At 36.6% G+C, this 22,531-nt stretch overlaps 3 protein-coding genes across 3 annotated transcripts; 1 reads left to right on the top strand and 2 right to left on the bottom strand.

The window, feature by feature from the left end:
- Positions 1-2,700: 2,700 nt before the first annotated feature.
- On the bottom strand, positions 2,701-10,284 carry LOC127437972 (hydroxysteroid 11-beta-dehydrogenase 1-like protein). Its single transcript, XM_051693158.1, has 6 exons — positions 10,064-10,284; positions 7,887-8,017; positions 7,221-7,424; positions 4,991-5,084; positions 4,738-4,903; positions 2,701-4,131 (listed from the first exon to the last, which is right to left on the bottom strand). The coding sequence occupies exons 1-6, from the start codon at positions 10,149-10,151 to the stop codon at positions 3,948-3,950; spliced, it is 867 nt and encodes a 288-aa protein (XP_051549118.1). The 5' UTR covers positions 10,152-10,284; the 3' UTR covers positions 2,701-3,947.
- A 2,496-nt stretch (positions 10,285-12,780) lies between these two features.
- micos13 (mitochondrial contact site and cristae organizing system subunit 13) lies at positions 12,781-17,102 on the top strand. The gene is made up of 4 exons (XM_051693170.1): positions 12,781-12,973; positions 13,586-13,742; positions 16,345-16,396; positions 16,491-17,102. Exons 1-4 carry the CDS (start codon positions 12,945-12,947, stop codon positions 16,586-16,588), a joined length of 336 nt encoding a protein of 111 aa, XP_051549130.1. The 5' UTR covers positions 12,781-12,944; the 3' UTR covers positions 16,589-17,102.
- Positions 17,103-20,010: 2,908 nt separating this feature from the next.
- LOC127437976 (granzyme G-like) lies at positions 20,011-22,198 on the bottom strand. Its single transcript, XM_051693167.1, has 5 exons — positions 22,098-22,198; positions 21,848-21,998; positions 21,614-21,752; positions 21,260-21,523; positions 20,011-20,261 (listed from the first exon to the last, which is right to left on the bottom strand). Exons 1-5 carry the CDS (start codon positions 22,153-22,155, stop codon positions 20,115-20,117), a joined length of 759 nt encoding a protein of 252 aa, XP_051549127.1. The 5' UTR covers positions 22,156-22,198; the 3' UTR covers positions 20,011-20,114.
- Between the last annotated feature and the right edge of the window lie 333 nt (positions 22,199-22,531).

The following is a 22,531-nucleotide window of genomic DNA, read 5'->3' as shown; positions in this document are numbered from 1 at the left end:
TCCTTGAAAGTATATGCCATCAGTTCGAGTTATTTCAACATTGTTTAAAAATCGTGTTTCAATTAGTCATGCTCAATGCTTCATGGGATTGTAGTTCTTACCCTCGTGAAAGACGACAGTCTTGTACCGTTATCTTTTTTGTCCGATTTATTTATTTATTTATTTGTTGCTTAAAATCAATGTTTGTAATGTTGTGATTCATCTCGGAGCTGGTTGGTTTGGTTCGTGGCTTACAACTCTTTTGTCAAGGATTTTATGAAAAGCCCATGGACATTAATGAATGGGAAAAATACTTGCGGAACCAAGACATTATTACATACTTGGGTCTTTAGAGATCTGGCACGTATATCTATCACAGATGGATTTATAAAATGCCCAGATACGATAGTGTCAAATTTTCAAAACATTTTCAGGACAATTAGAAAATAATAGAACAGAATATATTCTGATATATTTTTATGTTTTTATTTTTAATATATCAAAGAGATGATGCAACAAATATAGAACAGGATTCATTACTTCCACACTGAAATTCCATGAGATGCAACTGCCGTCAAACACATACTGAGCTACACATAACACATAATATACACATAAGCTACACATATGTATTTTCTCAGTCACTTTTTGAGTCTAAATAGATGCGCAACTCATATAATTTCAGTAGTACACCCAACTGACAATTGTCATATACTGTTCATATGTTACACTTGCTATAGTTTACTTCCACGTTGCTTCTTCGTCAAATAGCAATGTCAAATATAAATAAGTCAATCACTGACACATCAGCTTCACCTTGAGTAAGAAATAGCATGTATAATATGTATGTGTACATATATGCAATACTGATAATTCACCATTGTCACAGAAAATCAATCAAAGAAATATATATTCTGTGATAGTTAACTTAGAGATAGATACAAAATAATCATAAAAAATGATTTTTGGAAGTGCAATATATATATATATATATATATATATATATATATATATATATATATATATATATATATATATATATTTTGTGCAGTTTTGCCCTTTTTTTGTTACACTTTTCAGAAGAGAAAGGTTGAGGAATACTAAAGTGGTGTGAGCATTACTCGTAAAATGGATGAGGTACAGGGGGTGGAATGAGGTCCCAGGTCACTAAAGACCCGAGGTTAAGTTTTAACTGTGTGTTTTGTGTATATGACAGAATGTTGTTTAGTTTATTTAGTACATGTTTAAGAGTCTTTCTCAAGGAATCCAGTTTGACTGGTTTGCAGGTAGGTAAAAGGAAGGGGAGTCTCGCTGAGGCAGTACAGTAGCCTTGTGGCCTGAGGGTAAAAACTGTCTTCTTATCTAGTTGTTCTGTTCTTCACACTGCGATACCACCTACCAGACAGCAGTTGCATGAAGAGTCCATATATGGGTTGGTGAGGTCCTTGATGATGCCTCTTATACCAACTCTTTGATTGTACAACTGATCCATGTTTGATAGTGTAGATCCAGTGATTTTCTCTGCAATCTTTATGACTCATTGCAGGTACTTGTGGTCCTGATATAAAAATGTCATTTTTGTAGTATTTTGAAATATGTTACATATATGTACAAGTATGTGAATTTTTTATATTAGTGAAAAATAAATATGAATATATATATCATATATGTGTTTTGCATATTATGGCATATATAAGATTTCTGGGGCAAAAACGTGTTCGGTGTGAAAGGCCCTTTAGGTAAATATTAAGAAAGTAAATAAGTCAATTTTATAATATGATGACTTTAAACATTTATTTGCAGTACTCTCTGATTCTATTACAGGTGTATATTTACTGTAAACATGTGATTTTCATATAAAGATGCATCTAAATATTGTCAGTGATAATCAACAGCATGCTACAGATGGTTAAAAAAAAAAAGAATATTCTTTTATAATAAACATTTAAAGCCTTTAATCTGATATACCAGACACTTATTTCGAAATAGTCAGAAGAATAAGGTAGGTATGTCAAAAGTCACTGATAAGAAAAAAACTGTATAAGTTCAGAGGGTTGTACACACTGCTGGAAGGAGAAAAGTCATTCAGTTCAAAGCTTTTTCAGGCTAACTGAAGAATTTCAATAATTTTAGTGAGTTTTGCAAACTTTTCACATTCAGCCTGAGCTGCTCTCAAAAAAGTGTGTAATATCATATCAGAATTTGTGAATATCTACATTAAAAACACGCTATGACGTTTAAACTTTTAAAATTACATAAACAAAATTTACTTTTGAATAGTTGTTTACATGCTTGCAGAAAGGACAAATAAAAATAACCGAAAACTAGGGATCTCCCAATACCATTTTTTTGGAGAACAAGTACGAGTACCAATACTTCCTTTTCGGTATTCGCCGATACCGATACCTGCTTTATATATATATATATATATATTTATATATACAGAATTTAAGATTTAACAATTTATTTCAATTGTATCATCAAAATGGGGTCTAACTAAATACATTTATTAAATTCAACTATAATCATGTCAAAATAGAGCATTTATTTTTCTACATAATTATTTTTTTTATTAAATAAGGTGCTTTTATACAGAACTTCACAGCAAAATACAAAACACATCATTGAAGTTATTTTTCATCAAATAAAGTGCAGCACAACAGAGCAACACAGATGTGAGATATTGCTTAAATATAAGAAAATGATGATTGATTTATTATTATTGTAGTAGTAGTAGTATTACAGTGAATATTACATAACTATACAGTAGTGATATATTTCTGTTGTAATTTTTTCCATTTAAATGGAGCTTTTATTTTGGAGGAAGCTTTTAATTTGGTCCTTTCCGCTTCTGTGTGTTTTTGACAGTAGCTTCTTACCTCCAGAAAAGCAGGTCGCTACATGTCCCAGTGTGATTGTTAAACCGCAAAAGGCTGCTATTTAATTAAATAAATATGTAGTCTGTATGTGCTGCGCTCTACATAGTTAATTAGCACTCTGCTCGCTGTCATCTACTACAAACAGAGCGTACAATGCTCATGATGGTGTTTTAGAGCTCCTTGATATGAGCAGCCGGCTTCACATTTACATTTAAACATTCTTAAAACAAGATCTATTTACTTTGAAGCGTGCAGCACATGCAAACTATATATTTATCTCATTAAATCTCATCACAGTCTTTGCAGTTTAATAACTACACTAGTACATAATTTTAATTTATGCGCTTAATGTTTACGCAATGACATTCGTACGTTAGATGGTATGAGAATGATATATCTGCAGGTCCAAACTACCAACAAAGATATAGGCAGTCCTTAACCTAACCTAACCTAACCCTATCCCTAACTGTGAGTGGAAGTGACGCACCCTTTTGTAGTTCGCGCAACCCCCTTTTGGAGTAACCCTGTCCCCTTCTGAAGTAACTCCGCACTCTTTTGGAGATTCTGCTCCCATTTGGAGATCTCTGGCCTGCAGCTACACCTACTTGGATGGTATCAGTTTTTGGTATCGTAACATTTTTGCAAGCATGAGTAGAAGTCCATAAGCACAGTATCGGACCTGATTCCGATGCCAGTATTGATATTGGGACATCCCTACCAAAAACATTTCATCTTCACAGCAGAAATACCTTCTTGATAATGCACTATAAGATTACTTGAATCAATTTTTTTAATGTTAAAAAAATTACAACATACTCCATGTTTTTCAAGTTTTATTTTTGGCCTTTTTGCCATTTTAATAACAGGAATATTAGAGAGAGGACAGGAAACAAGAAGAAGAAGAGGGAGAGATGGGATTGGGAAATGACGCAACCCAGACTCAAACCACCCATATCATCTGCATGAGCACCATGGCTCAGTGTGTATGAGCACATTTTCTAACCGCTTGGCCATGGTTCCAGCGGCTTATTCCATGTTGATGTTTCTGCACACACAAGGATTCCCACAAGGCTTAACTGGTTCCACAATTTATGGATTATATGTGTAGGAGTTTCGAATTGCCAGATCCCTGTAGTAGGGAAACCAATCCCTGAAGAGAGTGGCGTAGTAGGTGTACAAGGGGTAAAAGGACTCCGACTGCCGCAATGCTCCAGCTTCGATAATGTGCCAGGCGGCCTCGTGTGAAGGGTAGGCGGTCATATTAATATAACCTCTGCATTAAACATATCAGAGATATAAAGTGTGAACCTTTTATAAGTGTCATAAATACTTAGTTTTGAAGAGCCATATGTAATAAACAGGTCATGTGAGATATATAAATGGGTGAACAATTGCTATTTATGACAGAGACAGACTTTGTCCACCCTTTTGCACTTTCTAATCACAGTATAAAAAAAACATGACTGTTTTTTGTGAACTTGCAGGAAGTGTACTTCTAAACTAGGCAACAGTTTAGACACATAGGCCTTATTCATGAACTAAAACGAAGTAGAACAAATTTCAGTTTCATTTGATTGTAAATGCATTCTTATGTACATTTTTGCATTGAAGTGAAAAGGACAATTTGTCTTGATTCACTCATTTTGCTTGTGATTCATGAATGAGGCCACTCATTTTACACACATATATAAACTGAAATACATGTTTAAAAGGTTTATCAATTGTTAACTTACAACACCTCCCAGTTTTAGTCATAGTGATTGTTAGCATATAGAACCCAGACATATGTATTGTTAACTCATCTTTTAAAAAAACCCATGGCACTTAATCGTTCACCATTAAAAAAAACTTTGTTGGAAATTCTGACATATGCACTTACTTGATTTTCTCCATGGCTGTCTCTGTGTCGATCAGGCCGAGTATACAGATGGTCACAGACACATTGCTCCCCTGCATAGCTAGCTCATGCTGGAGACTTCCAAAGAAACCATTCAGCGCAAACTTAGTTGCAGTGTACGGTAAAGTAAAGGGGGTGCACATTTTTCCTGATGAAAACAGTTTGAAATTATTCAATTGTCTGTTTCATTGTGGCACCAGAGCCAATTGTTGGAAAACTTTCATATTTTAATCACCTAACAGGGAGGAAACAACGACTATGGATCCTTCGCTCTTTTCAAGTGTTGGCAAAGCTTTCTTCGCCATCTGGACGTAACTGAGAAAATTCACCTAAAAGAAGGTATAAAACAGAGGAATGAATATAAATGTCATGAATTCAGGTCATACACTTCAGTTATACTTCAATGAATTCATTTTGTTTTTTATTATAATTTTTTTTTTATATGGGATCAAAAGTAACAATAAAGGCAGAGTCCACCCCAAATGTTCCATAAATTGAATTAAATTTGAGTTCTTCTGTGGAGGGAAAACTTGGCAGCGCAAATGTATATATTGTATGGCTTCAAAAGACTTGAAATATACAAGTTTAATGGACATTGATTGAAGGACTGCACGGGCTTTAAGTTGAAGCCCGAACCCAGCCAGTTCTCAAGACTGTGCTACCGACCCAAAATTTTTCCTTTAAGCACGTAAATTTGTTGCAATAGGCTGTATTTTATTTAAGCATCTTAGGCAACATTCGTAACAGTAAACATACACAGTTGAAAAAGGGTAAAAGGGAAAAACATTGGCTTACCATTTATCAAGCACTGAAACTGAGTGTAAAACAATCTGGAATCTTGTATAAAGACTGAAAACATACTCTACACAAGTATGTGAAAGCAGACGTTGGTGCCTGGCCACCGCATTGCCAACGCGTGGTCCGGTTGAACGTGCATTTTGCGTTACCGGGAACAAACCTCAGTACTCAAGGTTGTGATTAAATGTCTGTGCCATTAAACTGGATGTGTTATTATTCTGTTAAGTTACTATAAATATATTGACTTTAACTTACTTAAAAAGTATTCTTTTCAGACTGCTGCTTCGCCATGACAGTAGTTGACTTGAAAGAGAAAAATCACCGTAGAAGCGAAAACTTCACACTAATCCTGCTATAGTGCCTCTATTGGCAATGTTAAGAATGCAATGTGTACTTATGTTGTGTTATGAATTGCGCTCTGACACATTTCAGAACACTTGCTTGAAATCGAGCTTGCATTGCAAGATGCGTCTGCATTCACATACTTGCGTAAAGAATGTATCAGCCTTAACACTAACATGAAGTCCTATTTGCAACCTGAACTTCTTCAGAACATTGAATGTTTGTCACACTTAAGCTAGCGCCATGAATGAAATAGAACGCAGGTGTTATGAGATGCGCTTTTTTTAAAATTATTATTATTATTTAAGTTCATTTTAGCTTGTGTTGAAAAAAGGTGGTCCTGCTTGAGATGTTACACAACAGTCAAAGACACCTGTCCAGCGCGTGTTTGCATAGAAAAATGATTGAAATACAGCACAGATGCACACAAAAACACGTTCGGTGTAAACAACCTCTTGCTTGCCTGTTTAAACTGATCTCACAGTGAAATCGGAAACAGTAGGTTGACTTTTCTTTAGCTAAAATCAATCTGTGCTTCTTGAAATTCGTGTTGAGCGTAACGGCACATGAGCTCCATTTTTCAGGTGTAATGTCCATGGAAGGGCGCTAAAAGTGAGTTGTAAAGAGAGTTGTTTTCATCTGTACAGGATGTAATACAGTGAAGAGGAATACATATTTTATCAATTTTATTTTACTCCCCAACCCAAACCCCAAATTTAAACCTAACCATCAGTGGAGTAAAAATGCAATGTGAGCGTTTACTGATTATATTACTGATAATACGAACGTAATTCCTGGTTTCAATGCAGGATGCATGACCGGGTCTTCCACGCTGCTTACGCAATGCGCTTATGGTTGCGCAACAAGGGAAGATAATCATGCTTGAACCGATGCAAAAAATGTGTCATGGGAGATACCGCTTGTCAGTGAACTGACATAATGTGTCCGATCCTAGGTTATTGGAACTCTCAGAAACAACATGGCGACTTTCCATGTGATCATACTAGTCTGTTCGTGCACATTGTTTTTCATTAATTTCAAATATGAACTCTGAAGATATACTTAAAAAAAACTGAGCCTATCCTGGCTCGGGTAACAGACCTTGACTTTGACAGTCCCCATCCCTATTCACTTTCATTATAATTTTGAATAAAAGAGTAATCAGAACAGTGTGCAAAATATCTTCTTCTGTGTTCCACCCCCCCAAAAAAATAATACTGGCATGGAACAAAATGAGGGTGAGTAAATGATGACAGAACTATTTATTAAAGAAGAAATTAATCCTCATCTAAAAACATCTGAGCATCTTCTGTGCGATTCTATACCTGTAGCAACCATCTAATATGCTCCACGTCTCCATCCCACATTTCATATGGACCAGGCCCAATATGGTTTAGGACTAGGAAATCCAGTCCCCCAAGCTTTTCAATGGCATTCTGCACCACCATCTCAGCATCGGAGGGGTTGGCCATGTCTGCGGGGATGAACAAGGCTTTTTGTGCCCCGAGTTCCAGGCACTTGTTCACAACCTGCAGTCAGATTTCAATCATATATGTTGCATATGATGGAAACATTAATTTTTTTCATGAAAAAAACTTTAGGTTATGGTTTGTGGCTTTAAGTCCATGTCTGTTAGCTTTGCAGCCATCTACTGTATGGTAGTATGCTTTATAGTTTTTCTCTTAAAAGAAAAACAGACAAAAAATATTGATGACTCATCTTGCACTCAGGGGTATGTTCAAAATAAAATGCACTTTAGTATGAGTGTCCCTTCCCCTAATACTTCATGACATGAACTAAATGAGTAGACATGAACAAAATCCTATTGGATATATTATTTTTTTTATTTTTTATTTAATAGGAAATTCGTCAAAATACAAAATTGCATCAAGTTATTCTTTAAGTAGGTCTTTAAAGAGACAAAAGCCATTTTTAAGTCTCTGACAAGGTGAAAATGTCAACAAATAATGAAAGAAGGAAAGCCTATTTACCTGTTCTAAGACATTTGCTCTCCTTGCCGTGATAACAAGTTGGGCTCCTAAACGGGCATAGTGGTACGACAACTGCTCACCAATACCAGTGCTAGCACCAGTCACCAGCACCCGGGCGCCCTTTAAGGACTCTGAAAAAGACACAGATCATGGTATTGACTTAATGACAATTCTCTAAATGGCATAAAATTTGATGTAAACAATCATGACCAGGGCCGCTGATAATGTGGGTGGGGTGGGGTGTTGTCAAGCATCATATTATCACTATCAGTAATTTACATCAGTAATTTATTATTGATCCAAACCTAAAACAGCATCTTTTGGCTATAAAGCTCGTGTCTGCAACCACTAAGTTGTTTTTGCATTGACTCGGCTATGCTGTATGCATCTCCGTAAATCTCAATAAAGCTCACATGAATTTAACCAACCACAGCTGGTGTCAGAAGTGGGATAGTACAAACAGCCATCGATCTCCATGACAGACTCAAGCCTAGATATGGTCCCTGGAAGCCTTGATAGGCGATACGATGCTACCATTGATAATTTGAAGAACGCAGTCTTAAGGTTCATCAATTACTCTGAGGATGTCTACAAGTCTCGCATTACCAACCCCCAATGACGAGGCCCAGACATTCCGCATGAAGAATGTGTGAACTGATCCCGAAACACTGGGTTTGTCCAGCGAGGACGAAGATCCTCTCTCGAGCTGCTCCTGCGACTGGAACATCCCATCCTTGCTGGCCTCATGGAGAATGAGGCTGAAGAAGGTGGACTCTGCACCTGGTTTTCCTATGGACAAAACTCCAAGTTCTACACCCCTCTCATCACCCCAAACCCCTGGACGAGGTCAGGGACCATGGATTTCGGACCAGATATCCCGCAGATTCTCGGTTCGATGACGGGAGGCCTAAGTCAGGTATTACAAGCGGTCGAAATGGTCCTCGGCACCGCACAAACTCCCGGGGAAGCCAGGAAGAAGGAAGAAACCAAGGGTCTCCACAAACAAGTACACAGAGGAGGGCGAATGAGTAACCCCCAGGCTGGGTTGTCGAGCTCCCCAAATCAACGGCTAGTTCCCCACCACCTGCACCCAACCTCCTTGTCACCATGAGCGAACCCAGTTTCCCTAACTTGCTGGACAACGCCCTTATCTTTGACCCACATCTCCGCAGTCATGGGCCAATATTGTTGAGAATGCTGAAGGATCATACTGACCAGGTGTCCATGGTATGACAGATTCGGATGATCGAAAATTTAAATCTGAACATTGCACATTGGAGTAAGCTGTTATCAACGTGTGAATCCCGTTAGATTTGCTTCTCTTCTGCAGGTGTCGTTTGGCTATAAAGCTTGTGTCCGCAACCTCTACTTGTCTTTGAATAGACCTGGCTATGCTGCATGCATGTCTGTAAATCTCAAAAAACCTCACATGAATCTTGGTCTTGTCTTTGTCTCTGACTAACCTACAACAGACGTCTTTATAGACTAAAGGTTACAACTCATCAGCAGAACACTGTCAATAAGTTATTCAGATCTAGTATATAGAAGAGTAAGAGTGAAATAATATATTGAGTCAAAGAAATGAGAATTCATACAAAACCCTTCACACTGGGAAGAAAAACCCTTGAAGACCCTCTTTTGACCAATTCTCAGATTTTTTCCACACAGTACTGGTAAAGTGGGACACTTGCACAGTATATTTTTAAAGTGGGACACTTCGTTTTTCCACTCTTAATCATTTGTAATGTTTTTAAAAATTAGTGTAAAACATTTTGTAAACACTGGAAAATTTCCCTCTGAAGAAAAGGGGGAAAAAAATTCAGTTCAGAATTTTAATATATTATAATTTTGCTTGCAACAGTGTGTCAGCTCTAAGATTAATATAAAACACTAGCAAGCACTAAAACAAATCATCAAAAAAATGATTAATTTTTATTTCATATTCATGCTACCTAAAAATTATATGATCAATAGAACAAATTGAAATAATTAATTACCTTTCATTGCATTTCACACACATGTAAATACACTGTATTGTGCACTGAACTGCATCGCACTGTCCATTTAATCTTACACATGAGTTTAATCAGCGGAGATATTATTACATTTTCATATACATTTTATTAAACCACAGAGATGAACAGAAAAGGCGACAGTGCAATGACAACAACACTCACCCTCGTTAAAAGACGGACCTCTCCATAGAAATGCAATGAAAGCGACGCTTATGCTGCAGAATAAAAAAAACTTGGTATAAAACTTCATTGTTGGAATGTGGAAGAGGACTGCGCAGATTACGAAAATATGAACAGATCAACTTAAGTCAGTTACGTATGTAAGCACAAAAGAAGAAAGAAAGAAAAAAAAAAAAAAAAAAGAAAACCTCGGCAGAACCGAATCACATAAATACTATTTATCTCTGAGGTGTGTCGAAAGTGGGCCAAATAGTCAAGCAGAGGCGGAGCCATGCTGCGGTTCAAAAGCTTGGGAGTGATAAATGCACATTCCAAATAACTAATATTAGTATTTTTTGTTAACAATGTAACAATCATCTTATATATATATATATATATATATATATATATATATATATATATGTGTGTGTGTATGTATGTATGTATGTATATATATATATATATATATATATATATATATATATATATATATATATATATATATACACACACACACACACACACACACACACACACACACACACCGATATATACACACCGATCAGCCACAACATTAAAACCACATGCCTAATATTGTGTAGGTCCCCCTTGTGCCGCTAAAACAGCAACAACCATCTCAGAATAGCATTGTGAGATGCTATTCTTCTCACCACAATTGTACAGAGTGGTTATCTGAGTTACCGTAGACTTTGTCAGCTCAAACCAATCTGGCCATTCTCTGTTGTCCTCTTTCACCAACAAGGTGTTTCCATCATCAGAACTGCCGCTCACTGGATGTTTTTTGTTATTGGCACCATTCGGAGTAAATTCTGCCACACGATTGGCTGATTAGGTAATCGCATAGATGATTGTTAGTGCCAGATGGGCTGGTTTGAGTATTTCTGTAACTGCTGATCTCCTAGTAGGCCTAATTAAAAGGGAAATTAATTAAAGGATTATTCCGAGTTCAAAACAAGTTAAGCTCTTCTTTGTGACATAATGTTGATTACCACACACACACACACACACACACACACATGCATGCACGCACGCGCGCACTCACACACACACTCAAATTCGAGTCGTCCCTCCTTTTCTTAACAAAAAAGAAAAGAAAATTAAAAAAATAAGAAAAAGAGGTTCCAGTGAGGCACTTACACTGGAAGTGAATGTGGCCAATTTTTTATTTTGCTTTTTTATTATTTTTAAAGAAAAGGAGGGACTAGTCAAAATATTTTTTTCTTAATAATCAACATTATGCCACAAATGCTGTCAGTTGAGCTTAACTTGTATTGAACCCGGAATATGTCTTTAAGTGAATCAAAACAATAAAAATATTAGTATTTTCTGACAGCAAAGATGGAGCACTTGTATTACTGTAAAATGAATGGGAGAAATGGGAACACCCAATATGGTGGATGTAGAAAAGGAAGTCTCACCTTACAGATAAAAGAGCCAAAAACACTTTAGTTTCAGACATCGCCTGTCAGTCAACATGGGAAAAATTGTGTTTTAGCATTTTGGAGATTTCAGTCTTTTACCGTTCAAATAGATAGGAGCTGTACATTTATGCTGCTTGTATCCATAGAAATAGAGCACAACAGTCTTGTTCCGTTAGTAAAAATGTCATTCATAGATGAATTTATTTTACAAGGATAACTTATAAACCTTTAAAGACAGAATTACCACAAGCTTCGAGGTTGTTAATTGATGGTATATGCTTCCGTTGAAGCCATCAGTCTGCATTATTTCAACTTCATTGTTTAAAAATCATGTTTGATAGCGGAATTCATGGTAAATAACTACATTACCCATGGTCCAAAAGAGGAAGCTTGACCAATCAGAGAACAGCAGCCAACAAAGCCCGCGAAAGGAGCCCAGTAGCGACCGCACACTCCAATGACACACTGTGAATGACGCAACCAAGTCGTTCTCCCATCACTCCCAATAAATGTAAAATATATGGTTTCTATACTTATAATCAACAACCTAAAATCAATAGTTTTATATATTCCCATATTTTTATAATTACGTCATTCGCAGTGCTTCATGGGATTGTAGTTTATGCCCTTGTGAAAGAAGGTAAGTACAAAGTCTTGTAACTTTGTCTTTTTGTCCAGTTTTCAAACACTTTTTTGCCCCAAAACAAATTTTGTAATCTTGTGATTCACCTCGGAGCTGGTTGTTTTGGCTCATGGCTTACAACTCTTTTATGGAGGATTTTATGAAAAAAATAAAATAAAAATCTATGCAAAAAATGAATGGGAAAAATACTTCCGGTGTTGTGTCGAAGTCTGTTCCCAGTAGCGCCATTAAACATTAAACATAGGGGGAACAGACTTCGACAAAGGGGAAATATAGGGGGGAAAGATTTCGACAAAGGGGAAATATAGGGGGAACAGACTTCGACAAAACATAGGGGGAACAGACTTCGACACAACACTGGAACCCAGACGACTGAAAAAGTGGGCAGACACTATTGCCCCGGAGTGTTCCAAAAATGGCCGCCAAGTGGACAGACTTGCCTTGAGAGAACTTTGATAAAGGTATCGGTATATTCACCAGAAGAAAAACAAACAGAAAAAGGAAAGAAAAAGAAATATTAAAGCAGCAATAATACCCTTCTACTTTATTTTATTTATTTATTTTTGAAAGCGTAGAATGTTTTTATTTTGTTTATAATACGTGAAGTGTCGAATGTGTGGATCGCGGAGATCACGGCATTCAAAACAACCTTTATTCAAACCGGCCCAGTCAGCTAGTGCAAATGCCCTTGTCAGTGGACCTCGCATTGAAAATAGTATAGAATAACTAGTTAATATTGTTTTCTGGACAAAATTTCTCTCAAGTTCGTACTTTATAACATAAAAGTTCTTTTGAGACCATGGCTGCCAAGATTTTGCCTGTAGTCAAGTAAGTGTCTTTGCATTGCTGCAAATAGTGCTAATTTGCAGTTAGCTCACGTGTGCCTGTCATCAGTGTGCTTATGTCTAATTTTAGAGACATTATTTGACAAATTGTTTTATTTTATATACTAATATCATATATAATCGACCCTCATGTCTTTGGATAGCTTTCTTCATTCACATTTTAGGAAAAGGATTGCTAGCATGCTAATTACAATATAAATTCAATGTAAATAAACTTGAACAGCATAAATATTATGTATTGGGTTACCCTTTCTGATCTTTAATCCGCTGATTTCTATAAAATTAACGTTTTGGTTAATGTCATAATAACTCAGTACTTGCAAGTATTTCCATTGTTTTTCTCATTGAGGTCATTTGTGCAGTTCAGTTATGAAATCAACAATGCTCATGTAATGTGTCTGCTAGACCCCAAACCTTAAAGATCTAACTGATGTTAACTAACAAGGCAATTATTGATACCCTGGCTAATCTTTACTCAGCTGTGGCCCACCAAAGGGACCTACTTTTGATCTCAGTACTGATAGATCTGTCTAAAATGAGCTCTCCCAGCCATGGCGAAGTAGGTAATCAGCCTTTGTGTTTATGTATGTTTCAGGTTTGCCACTAAAGTGACCATTGCAGGAGGAGCCCTTTATGTGGCTTATGATTCAGGACTGCTTGGAGGTAGCGAGGAGGGGTCAGTCGCCTTGGGCAAAGCTAAAGCTGCAATACCCCCTGCTGTGGATGAATGGATGAAGTACTTTGGCTTTGAGGTAAAATGCATCTGATTTCTAACACTTATCAATGTATTTCAAAATGCATTATTAAACAGTAACCCCTAGATGGAGACCTCTTCTATCAACCATCCTGAGAATTAATTAGTCCCAACTTAATTTACCTGATATTTCTTGTTTTGACCAGTCCTTAATGTCTAAAGGAGGCAGTTCAGTGGATTATTACAGTCTTGACCAATACAAAATAGGTATCATTTTAAAGCTTAGCTGCACTTAACAATGCATGTAGGCATTATGACCAGAAGTGTTCCGTTTTGATAATTTATTAATAATTTTGCATGCACATTTGATTATAATTGGTAAAAACATCGAAATGATCAAATAGCCATGTGTCATATGTCATTGAAAAGCTCTCAAAGAATAAAATACAACCAGCCTATTTGTTTAACTCACAGAAAAAAATGTAGCGATTAATAGCTAAGTATATGTCTTTGACATACTTGTTGCATGTAAACAGGTGTTGCTTATAAGGGGTGTAAATCGGCAGTTTCATCACAATACAATCTTATATCGATTCTCTTAGCCAGCGATCAAATGTTTACCGATACCGCAAAGTCTGCCACGATACGATTTCCATTCGATTCAGAGGCATATTTAGCGCTTATAAAGCGAGATGAATATCATAAGTTTGCTGCTTCGCCTGACGGAAATGTGTACAGACGTGGCTGGCATTAGAGTGTAAAAATAAACATGCATCTTAAAAAAATACATTGATGTTTATGCGTTGCAGCGATTACATCACATCGCTGGTTATTTGATCGATGCATCGATCCAGATCGATGGATTGTTACACCCCTATTGCTTATAAGCCACGTTTTCACTTATAACGTCACAAAAAATTAACAGAAGATAAAATATCACATACCATTACTTAGAGGAGGCAATTATCTTTCAAACGAGCCCACACAGCGTAATCAGATAGATCATTAGCTAATTCACACAAAGCACAATGTGCACGCAGCACGTAATGTGCTATCTGGCTTAAAACACATTAGCTTTCATGGATCAGATGACTTCATCGGAAATGATTTAGTACGTTGTCCAGCATCATGGAACACTAAATCAGTCGTAATAGGATTCAGATGGCTGCAACCTAAGGTGGAAGTCATCCAAATATGGGCAGAGAGGATCTTTTACTCTAATTACATATGGCCACCAGGAGATGGTGCCAAGTACATGGAACTTTACACAGTTACAGGTGACATTATTTCGGAGCTACCTTATTTATAGCCTGAGATATACACAGATAAGCCACAACATTAAAACCACCTGCCTAATATTGTGTAGGTCCCCCTCGTGCTGCCAGAACACCTCCAGCCAGCATCTCAGAATAGCATTCTGAGATGTTATTCTTCTCACCACAATTGTACAGAGCGGTTATCTGAGTTACCGTAGACTTTGTTAGTCTGGTCATTCTCTGTTGGCCTCTCTCATCAACAAGGCATTTCCATCCGCAGAACTGCCGCTCACTGGATGTTTTTTGCACCATTCTGAGTAAATTCTAGAGAATGTTGTGCGTGCAAATCCCAGGAGATCAGCCATTACAGAAATACTCAAACCAGCCTGTCTATCATCAACAATCATCCATGCGATTATCTAATCAGCCAATCGTGTGGCAGCAGGAGCTTCAGTTAATGTTCACATCAACCATCAGAATGGGGAAAAAATGTGATCTCAGTGATTTGGACTGTGGCCTGATTGTTGGTGCCAGACGGGCTGGTTTGAGTATTTCTGTAACTGCTGATCTCCTGGGATTTTCACTCACAACAGTCTCTAGAATTTACTCTGAATGGTGCCAAAAACAAAAAACATACAGTGAGTGGCAGTTCTGTGGACGGAAATGCCTTGTTGATGAGAGAGGTCAACAGAGAATGGCCAGACTGGTTCGAACTGACAAAGTCTACGGTAAATCAGATAACCACTCTGTACAATTGTGGTGAGAAGAATGCTATTCTGAGATGCGGGTTGGCACTGTTTTGGCAGCACGAGGGGGACCCACACAATATTAGGCAGGTGGTTTTAATGTTGTGGATGATCGGTGTATAATGTCAAATCAGAAAAATAAGAAAAAAAGTAAATTTTTGGCTTCTTTATTTTGTGAATTTTTTCAGCAGTTTCTTTGGCTGAGAGTCTCATAATTTATCATAATCTATATCAATAAAACATTTGAAATTTTTTTTGTTTTTTTTTTTTTTTTTTTTTATGATAACAAATAATTGACCCTCTTTGGATTTTTTTGTAAAGTTATAAGCCTTTAACTTTGGGTATGTCACTGAAACAGGAAATCTTTAAAAACATATTCAGAGCTTAAATGGTTAATTGAAACTAAATGTAGTGCCAGTGACTGCAGATGCTGCTCTTCCATGAGATCATTTTGCTGAGATTAAAGTATAATGTTTTTTAAAGGACAGTGCACTATAGCACAGAAGTCATTTCATTTACAAAGGTGTGAAACCACTGAGGGAAAAGAAAACGTGTAGTTTCGTAATCTGTACATTATGCCAGAACACTTCTCATGGTGGCATTTGTTACTCATGTATTTTGTCTTAGTTGTTTCAAGTCACGTTGTTGTTGTTTTTAGCTTCCAGCCACACCCAAAATAGAGTTCTCCCCACTGGAAGCATGGAACTCGGGTAAATATAGTTTATTTGTTGGAAAATGTTTCTACAGTACATAATCAATTTTAGCCACATAACACCTTACAATCTCAAAAATTTTTCTCTTCAGGGGTCCAAAAGTCTATCCACGCCTTATCGGTTGCTCCATCCACAGTGAATGACTACACCAAGCAAGGCCTGCAATATCTGAAAAATCTCTCAAAATGAGCATTTAATGCATAACAGTTTGCATAAGACACTATTGACATAAAACTTCTCAAGATGCAATGGCTGAGAAGACGGTACACTTCAGGAATCTTCAAGCATATGTTTTTTTTCCCCATATATATGTCACTGACTGAATCCCATAGGTGGAACAGAAATGAAAGTTTGTTCACGATACGAAGATATTATGTCAACAACACCAAAATGTATGTGCTTTTCATGTCCTGTTCACACTCTGCCTCTGGATTAAAGTAACAGAAATACACCTGTTATAAAGCTGAGATGAGTCCTAATTTGAATATCGTAATGTAAACATGTTCTATATGTATATTATTATTTCAGCTCTATTATACAGTATATCTGGAAAATGTCTTTATCCTAGACAAGTCCATCCAAACCCTTCCAAATCTTTTAAAAATGATCGCAAAAATATATATATATTTTTATAGTTGAACTAATCCCATGTTGCTTTGTCTAATGTAAAATGAATTAAATCTTATTAAATCTAATATTTTGAGGATTTTCTTTTAGCTTTAACGTGAATATACAGTATATACGTGTGTGTGTGTGTGTGTGTGTGTGTGTGTGTGTGTGTGTGTATATATATATATGTACACTACCGGTCAAAAGTTTTGAAACACTCATTCTTTATTACAATTGTTTTCACATTTTAGAATAATAGTAAAGTCATCAAAACTATGGAATAACATAAATGGAACTATGGGAATTATGTTGTGACTAAACAAAATCCAAAATAAATCAAAACTGTGTTATATTTTAGCATCTTCAAAGTAGTCACCCTTTGCCTAGAATTTGCAGACATGTACTCTTGACATTTTCTCAACCAACTTCATGAGATATCACCCTGGGATGCTTTTTAAACAGTATTGAAGGAGTTCCCATCTATGTTGGGCACTTATTGGCTGCTTTTCTTTATTATTTGGTCCAAGTCATCAATTTCATAAAATGTAATTAAATTTTAGTTTTGTAATGAAATAAATTAATATGGTGGCACATTTATATTTTTGTCAACAAAACTAATTTCAAACATTTAAGCATCCGCCTTCAGATCAAAAGATTTTTAAGATCATGAGAAACATTTCAGTCAAGTGTTTCAAAACTTTTGACCGGTAGTGTATATACACACACACTGGTGGCCAAAAGTTTGGAATAATGTACAGATTTTGCTGGCATTCAACTGATCACAAAGTATAGTCGACATTACTGATGTTAAAAACAGCAACATCACTCCAAATCTAGACAGGCCCCATTTCCAGCAGCCATCACTCTAACACCTTATCCTTGAGTAATCATGCTAATTTGGTTCTAGAAAATCACTTGCCATTATATCAAACACTGCTGAAAGCTTTTTGGTTCATTAAATGAAGCTTAGCATTGTCTTTATCTTTGTTTTTGAGTTGCCACAGTATGCAATAGACTGGCATGTCTTAAAGTCAATATTAAAAAATGGCAAAAAAGAAACAGCTTTCTCTAGAAACTCGTCAGTCGATCATTGTTTTGTGGAATGAAGGCTATACAATGCTTGAAAAAACTGAAGATTTCATACAAAGGTGTACACTACAGTCTTCAAAGACAAAGGACAACTGGCTCTAACAAGGACAGAAAGAGATGTGGGAGGTCAGATGTACAACTAAACAAGAGGATAAGTACATCAGAGTCTCTAGTTTGAGAAATAGATGCCTCGCATGTCCTCAGCTGACAGCTTCATTGAATTCTACCCGCTCAACACCAGTCTCATGTACAACAGTAAAGAGAAGACTCAGGGGTGCAGGCCTTATGGGAAGAATTGCAAAGAAAAAGCCACTCTTGAAACAGAAAAACAAAAAGAAAAGGTTAGAGTGGGCAAAGAAACACAGACATTGGACAACAGATAATTGGAAAAGAGTGTTATGGATCTTAACCCCATTGAGCTTTTGTGGGATCAGCTAGACTGTAAGGTGCGTGAGAAGTGCCCGAGTTTTTGAAATTGATGACTTGGACCAAATAATAAAGAAAAGCAGCCAGTAAGTGCCCAGCATATAGATGGGAACTCCTTAAATATCTGTTTAAAAATCATCCCAGGGTGATACCTCAAGAAGTTGGTTGAGAAAATGTCAAGAGTACATGTCTGCAAATTCTAGGCAAAGGGTGACTACTTTGAAGATGCTCAAATATAACACAGTTTTGATTTATTTTGGATTTTGTTTAGTCACAACATAATTCCCATAGTTCCATTTATGTTATTCCATAGTTTTGATGACTTATTCTAAAATGTGAAAAAAAAAAATATATATATATATATATATATATATATAATGAAGAATAAGTGTTTCAAAACTTTTGACCGGTAATGTGTGTGTGTGTGTGTGTATATATATATATATATATATATATATATATATATATATATATATATATATATATATATATATATATATATATATATATATATATGCATATGATCTTTCAAAAATAAGACTGTGAATGTTAACTTAACACTCAAGGCCTATAGCTTCTTCCCACATCAAAGTATTATTTGGTAACATTATTCAGTTGTACCACAATGCTACATGTATATCAGGGTAGACCCTAACTCCTCTTTAGATGTCTTGACTCATTTCGAAAGGCTAGCTGTGGCTAAACGCTTCGCATTACCAGAATATCAGAATACAAAATGTGCTTGGAAAAAATGTTCATGCCTGTGGTTTTTGTGCTTTATGGCCTACATAGCTCTGCAAAGGTCATTTTGAAATATAGCCACTAATAGCAGGCAGCGACTGATGTGAACTCATACTGTTACAAGAATTTTAATTTTGCCATTTACACACCCTCGTGTTGTTCCAAATCTTTATGACTTACTTTCTTCCTGCAGTTGGAAGGTTGGAAGCACAATTTTCTAGAATTTAATTTTATGCTGTAGTCGTTTGCTCAGCATGATGGCTAATGGATTGAGTAATTGCTGGTTTTGTTGCATTTTCTTGGTCCTTTATCTGCCATTTTCATATAATTAATTTATTTTTGTGACTAACATCACAGTGCCCAGGAACTCAATGAGATGAAACCTTTAATTAATGTAGTGCTTTGCTGTAGAGCGTTTGTACAGACAGTCTGACAAATCGATTCTATGTGTCTTTGGGGCATTTGAAACTAAGCTGAACCTTTGTTTTTTGAGGGCATGGACATGTCTCCTGGCACAGTTTTTGCACTGTTCTATATATTTTTGTTTTATGAGATACTTGTGTAACTTAGGATGTGGTGGTGGTGAACTTTTGCCGAGGTGTAGTATCAAACAGCCCCAGAATGGTTTCGCTCTCTCTGAAGTGGCATTTCAGAAAGGAACAAAAGCAGAGTAACTGCTCCTCAAGCAAATAATTGCAGATTTTAAGTAAAAGCATCTTTGGCACTAATTCATTATCTTTTTCATCTTTATTGAAAAGCATTTACAAAACATTGGCATGACACAAGAAAAGCTTCCTAGATTGTTTTTAACGAATTGCAAAAGAAAAAACACAATGTCGCATACGTTAAATCAAGCACCTCCATTGATTACGTTCTCAATCCATTGCTTATATTTTACAATATCAGTATAAATGCTAGGAGCTTTCTCAGGCCCGTTCTTGAAAGAAACGACACCTGCTGCTATCCCTCTGCACACCAAAGGTCCACCTGAATCACCCTGAAATGGAAATGTACAGTAATTAAGTCATAATACCAATCACACTTGTCACGTTCAAACAGCAGCAGAATCAGTTGTCATTCCTGGTTTAGAGTGCTCAATACGGTTAGGTTCACACACAGTTTGGTTGTCAATGAGAGTACAAAATGCATTCTACAAACGAACTGACACCCTAAAATTTCCAACTTACTACCGAAATCCTTGCTGTGTGACTGGAATGGCACTGGACAACTAGTTGTCAGTCACGTCTTACAATGTGAGAGCAAAAGTTAGGGTTCCTGTAGCTTAACTGGTAGAGCATGGCACTCACAACACCAAGATTATGGGTTTGATTCCCAGGGAACACACAAACTGATGAAATATATATCCTAAATGTAAGTCACTTTGGATGAAAGCATCTGCCAAATTAATAATGCTGCACATGTCTCAGATATTTTACATGGAGTTCCATTAACTCACAGAGACAAAGAATTGATCTGTTTCACCTGAAGATCCAGTCACTGTCTTCCTCCGAATCTGCTTCCGTCATTGTAATGGGCTTGACAAATTCTGAACCCTACACTGTTAAAATGCATTCAAAGCTGGTGTCAGTTAATGAAGATTTCACGCATTAACTCGTGCCTCAAAAGCACTCATTTACTAAATAAGTTGGGTTAAGCTTGATAAAATGTTCACGGTGTTATGGAAGTCTTATCATTTATATTTACTTTAGTTAATGTCACTATGGATACAGGTTTTACTAAGGCTATTGTAAGACTAGAATACGGGCTTGACTTTGGTTATTTGTTCATACAAACAGTATTCGAGGCACTACTGTAAGATGATGATGAACAGGACATTTCAAGACTCATACCTGTAAGCAAATGAGGTTGTCAGTCCCAAACACTGACTGTGTGAACATAGCCATTTTTGTAGAAATGTATTATTTGACTCACAAATAATATGATTATATCCAGATACATTTTTCTCATAAAAGATAAGTATTGACTTCAACCTACCTTACCCACTCCACTTTTGGTTTTGACACGCCAAGCGCACAAAACATTATCGGGGAGCGTCATATTCAGCTTTCTCCACAACATCTGGCAGTCAGTCAATCTGATAGTTGAGACTTCAGTAAACAGCAGATCATTCACCTCATCGTTCCGTTCAGTTTGGCCCCATCCCGCAACCAAACACTTCGAATTTGGCTTCACTTGCTTACCCTTTCCAGGGATTTTCACAATTTTCACATCTTTGCTTGTTTTCAGTTTCTGTGATAGCTTGAATTGTTTTACAATGAAAACTGAAGTTAGACAAACTTAAATAGTTTGTTTCTTTAAAAAAAGCAATGTACTTTGCACACTAGTTACCTTTAAAAGCATGATGTCACTTCCAGTTTTTACATTTTTGAAGTGTGGGTGCTTGTGTTTATTTTGCACAGTGTATCTTCTCAGATTTTTTCTGTCTGGATTGATGTTGTGGGCACCCAGGATCACAGTCATGTTGCCTCTTTATTCATAATATGAATGTAATTGCATATTAGTAGAGTTTTGTTAGACAACAAACATAAAAAGTCCCATCTTAAATGCCAAGTAGTATATTACCTTTGATCACAGTGTGCAGCTGTAAGCACGTAGCTTGGATCAATCAGGAATCCTCCACATTTGTGCTTTCCGTCAACCTGCACTGATGCCATGTACTGCAGGGAGTTCTTCTTGGCTTGTTTCCCATTGATGATATCAGCTCCATATGTACCTAAATCAGTCGAAGATGCAAACTTGAGTCCACCGGAAACAATTCAAAAACAGTTCATTTAATTCTCACGGTGTCTTAGTAAGACTTGATTCTACTTACCAGTCAGTGTCAGGCTTATTAAAGCCACAGAGACCAATAGGCTATATGTTGCACTCATCCTGGTAGTGAGATGCTTCTGCGAGATCCACCACAGTCATTTATACTGGTCTCAGCCACACACAACATGATACATCCTGTCTAGCTGCAGTCAGAGATGACAGACATCAAATTTGTTTTGTTCTGTATGCTACAAGTTAGTTTTGCTGTCCTGAAATAAAATGTTTTCTATGTAAACGTGCTAGACAAACGTCTTTGACCGTTGCACCGTGCCTCGCTGTTCTCTCTGTGTCTTGTGCAGGAGCGTCATATGTTTTTAATACTGTTTCAAGTAAAAAAAAAAAAAAAAATTTTAAAACTTTAACTTTTGAAAACTCCACTTGAGACACCTGTATCTGTTATAGTTGTTGTGCTGTATCTAGCTGTTTTAAGTGCAA

Source organism: Myxocyprinus asiaticus, chromosome 49 (assembly GCF_019703515.2).
Source record: "Myxocyprinus asiaticus isolate MX2 ecotype Aquarium Trade chromosome 49, UBuf_Myxa_2, whole genome shotgun sequence".
NCBI lineage: Eukaryota > Metazoa > Chordata > Actinopteri > Cypriniformes > Catostomidae > Myxocyprinus > Myxocyprinus asiaticus.
This window is presented reverse-complemented; position numbering and strand designations above follow the sequence as displayed.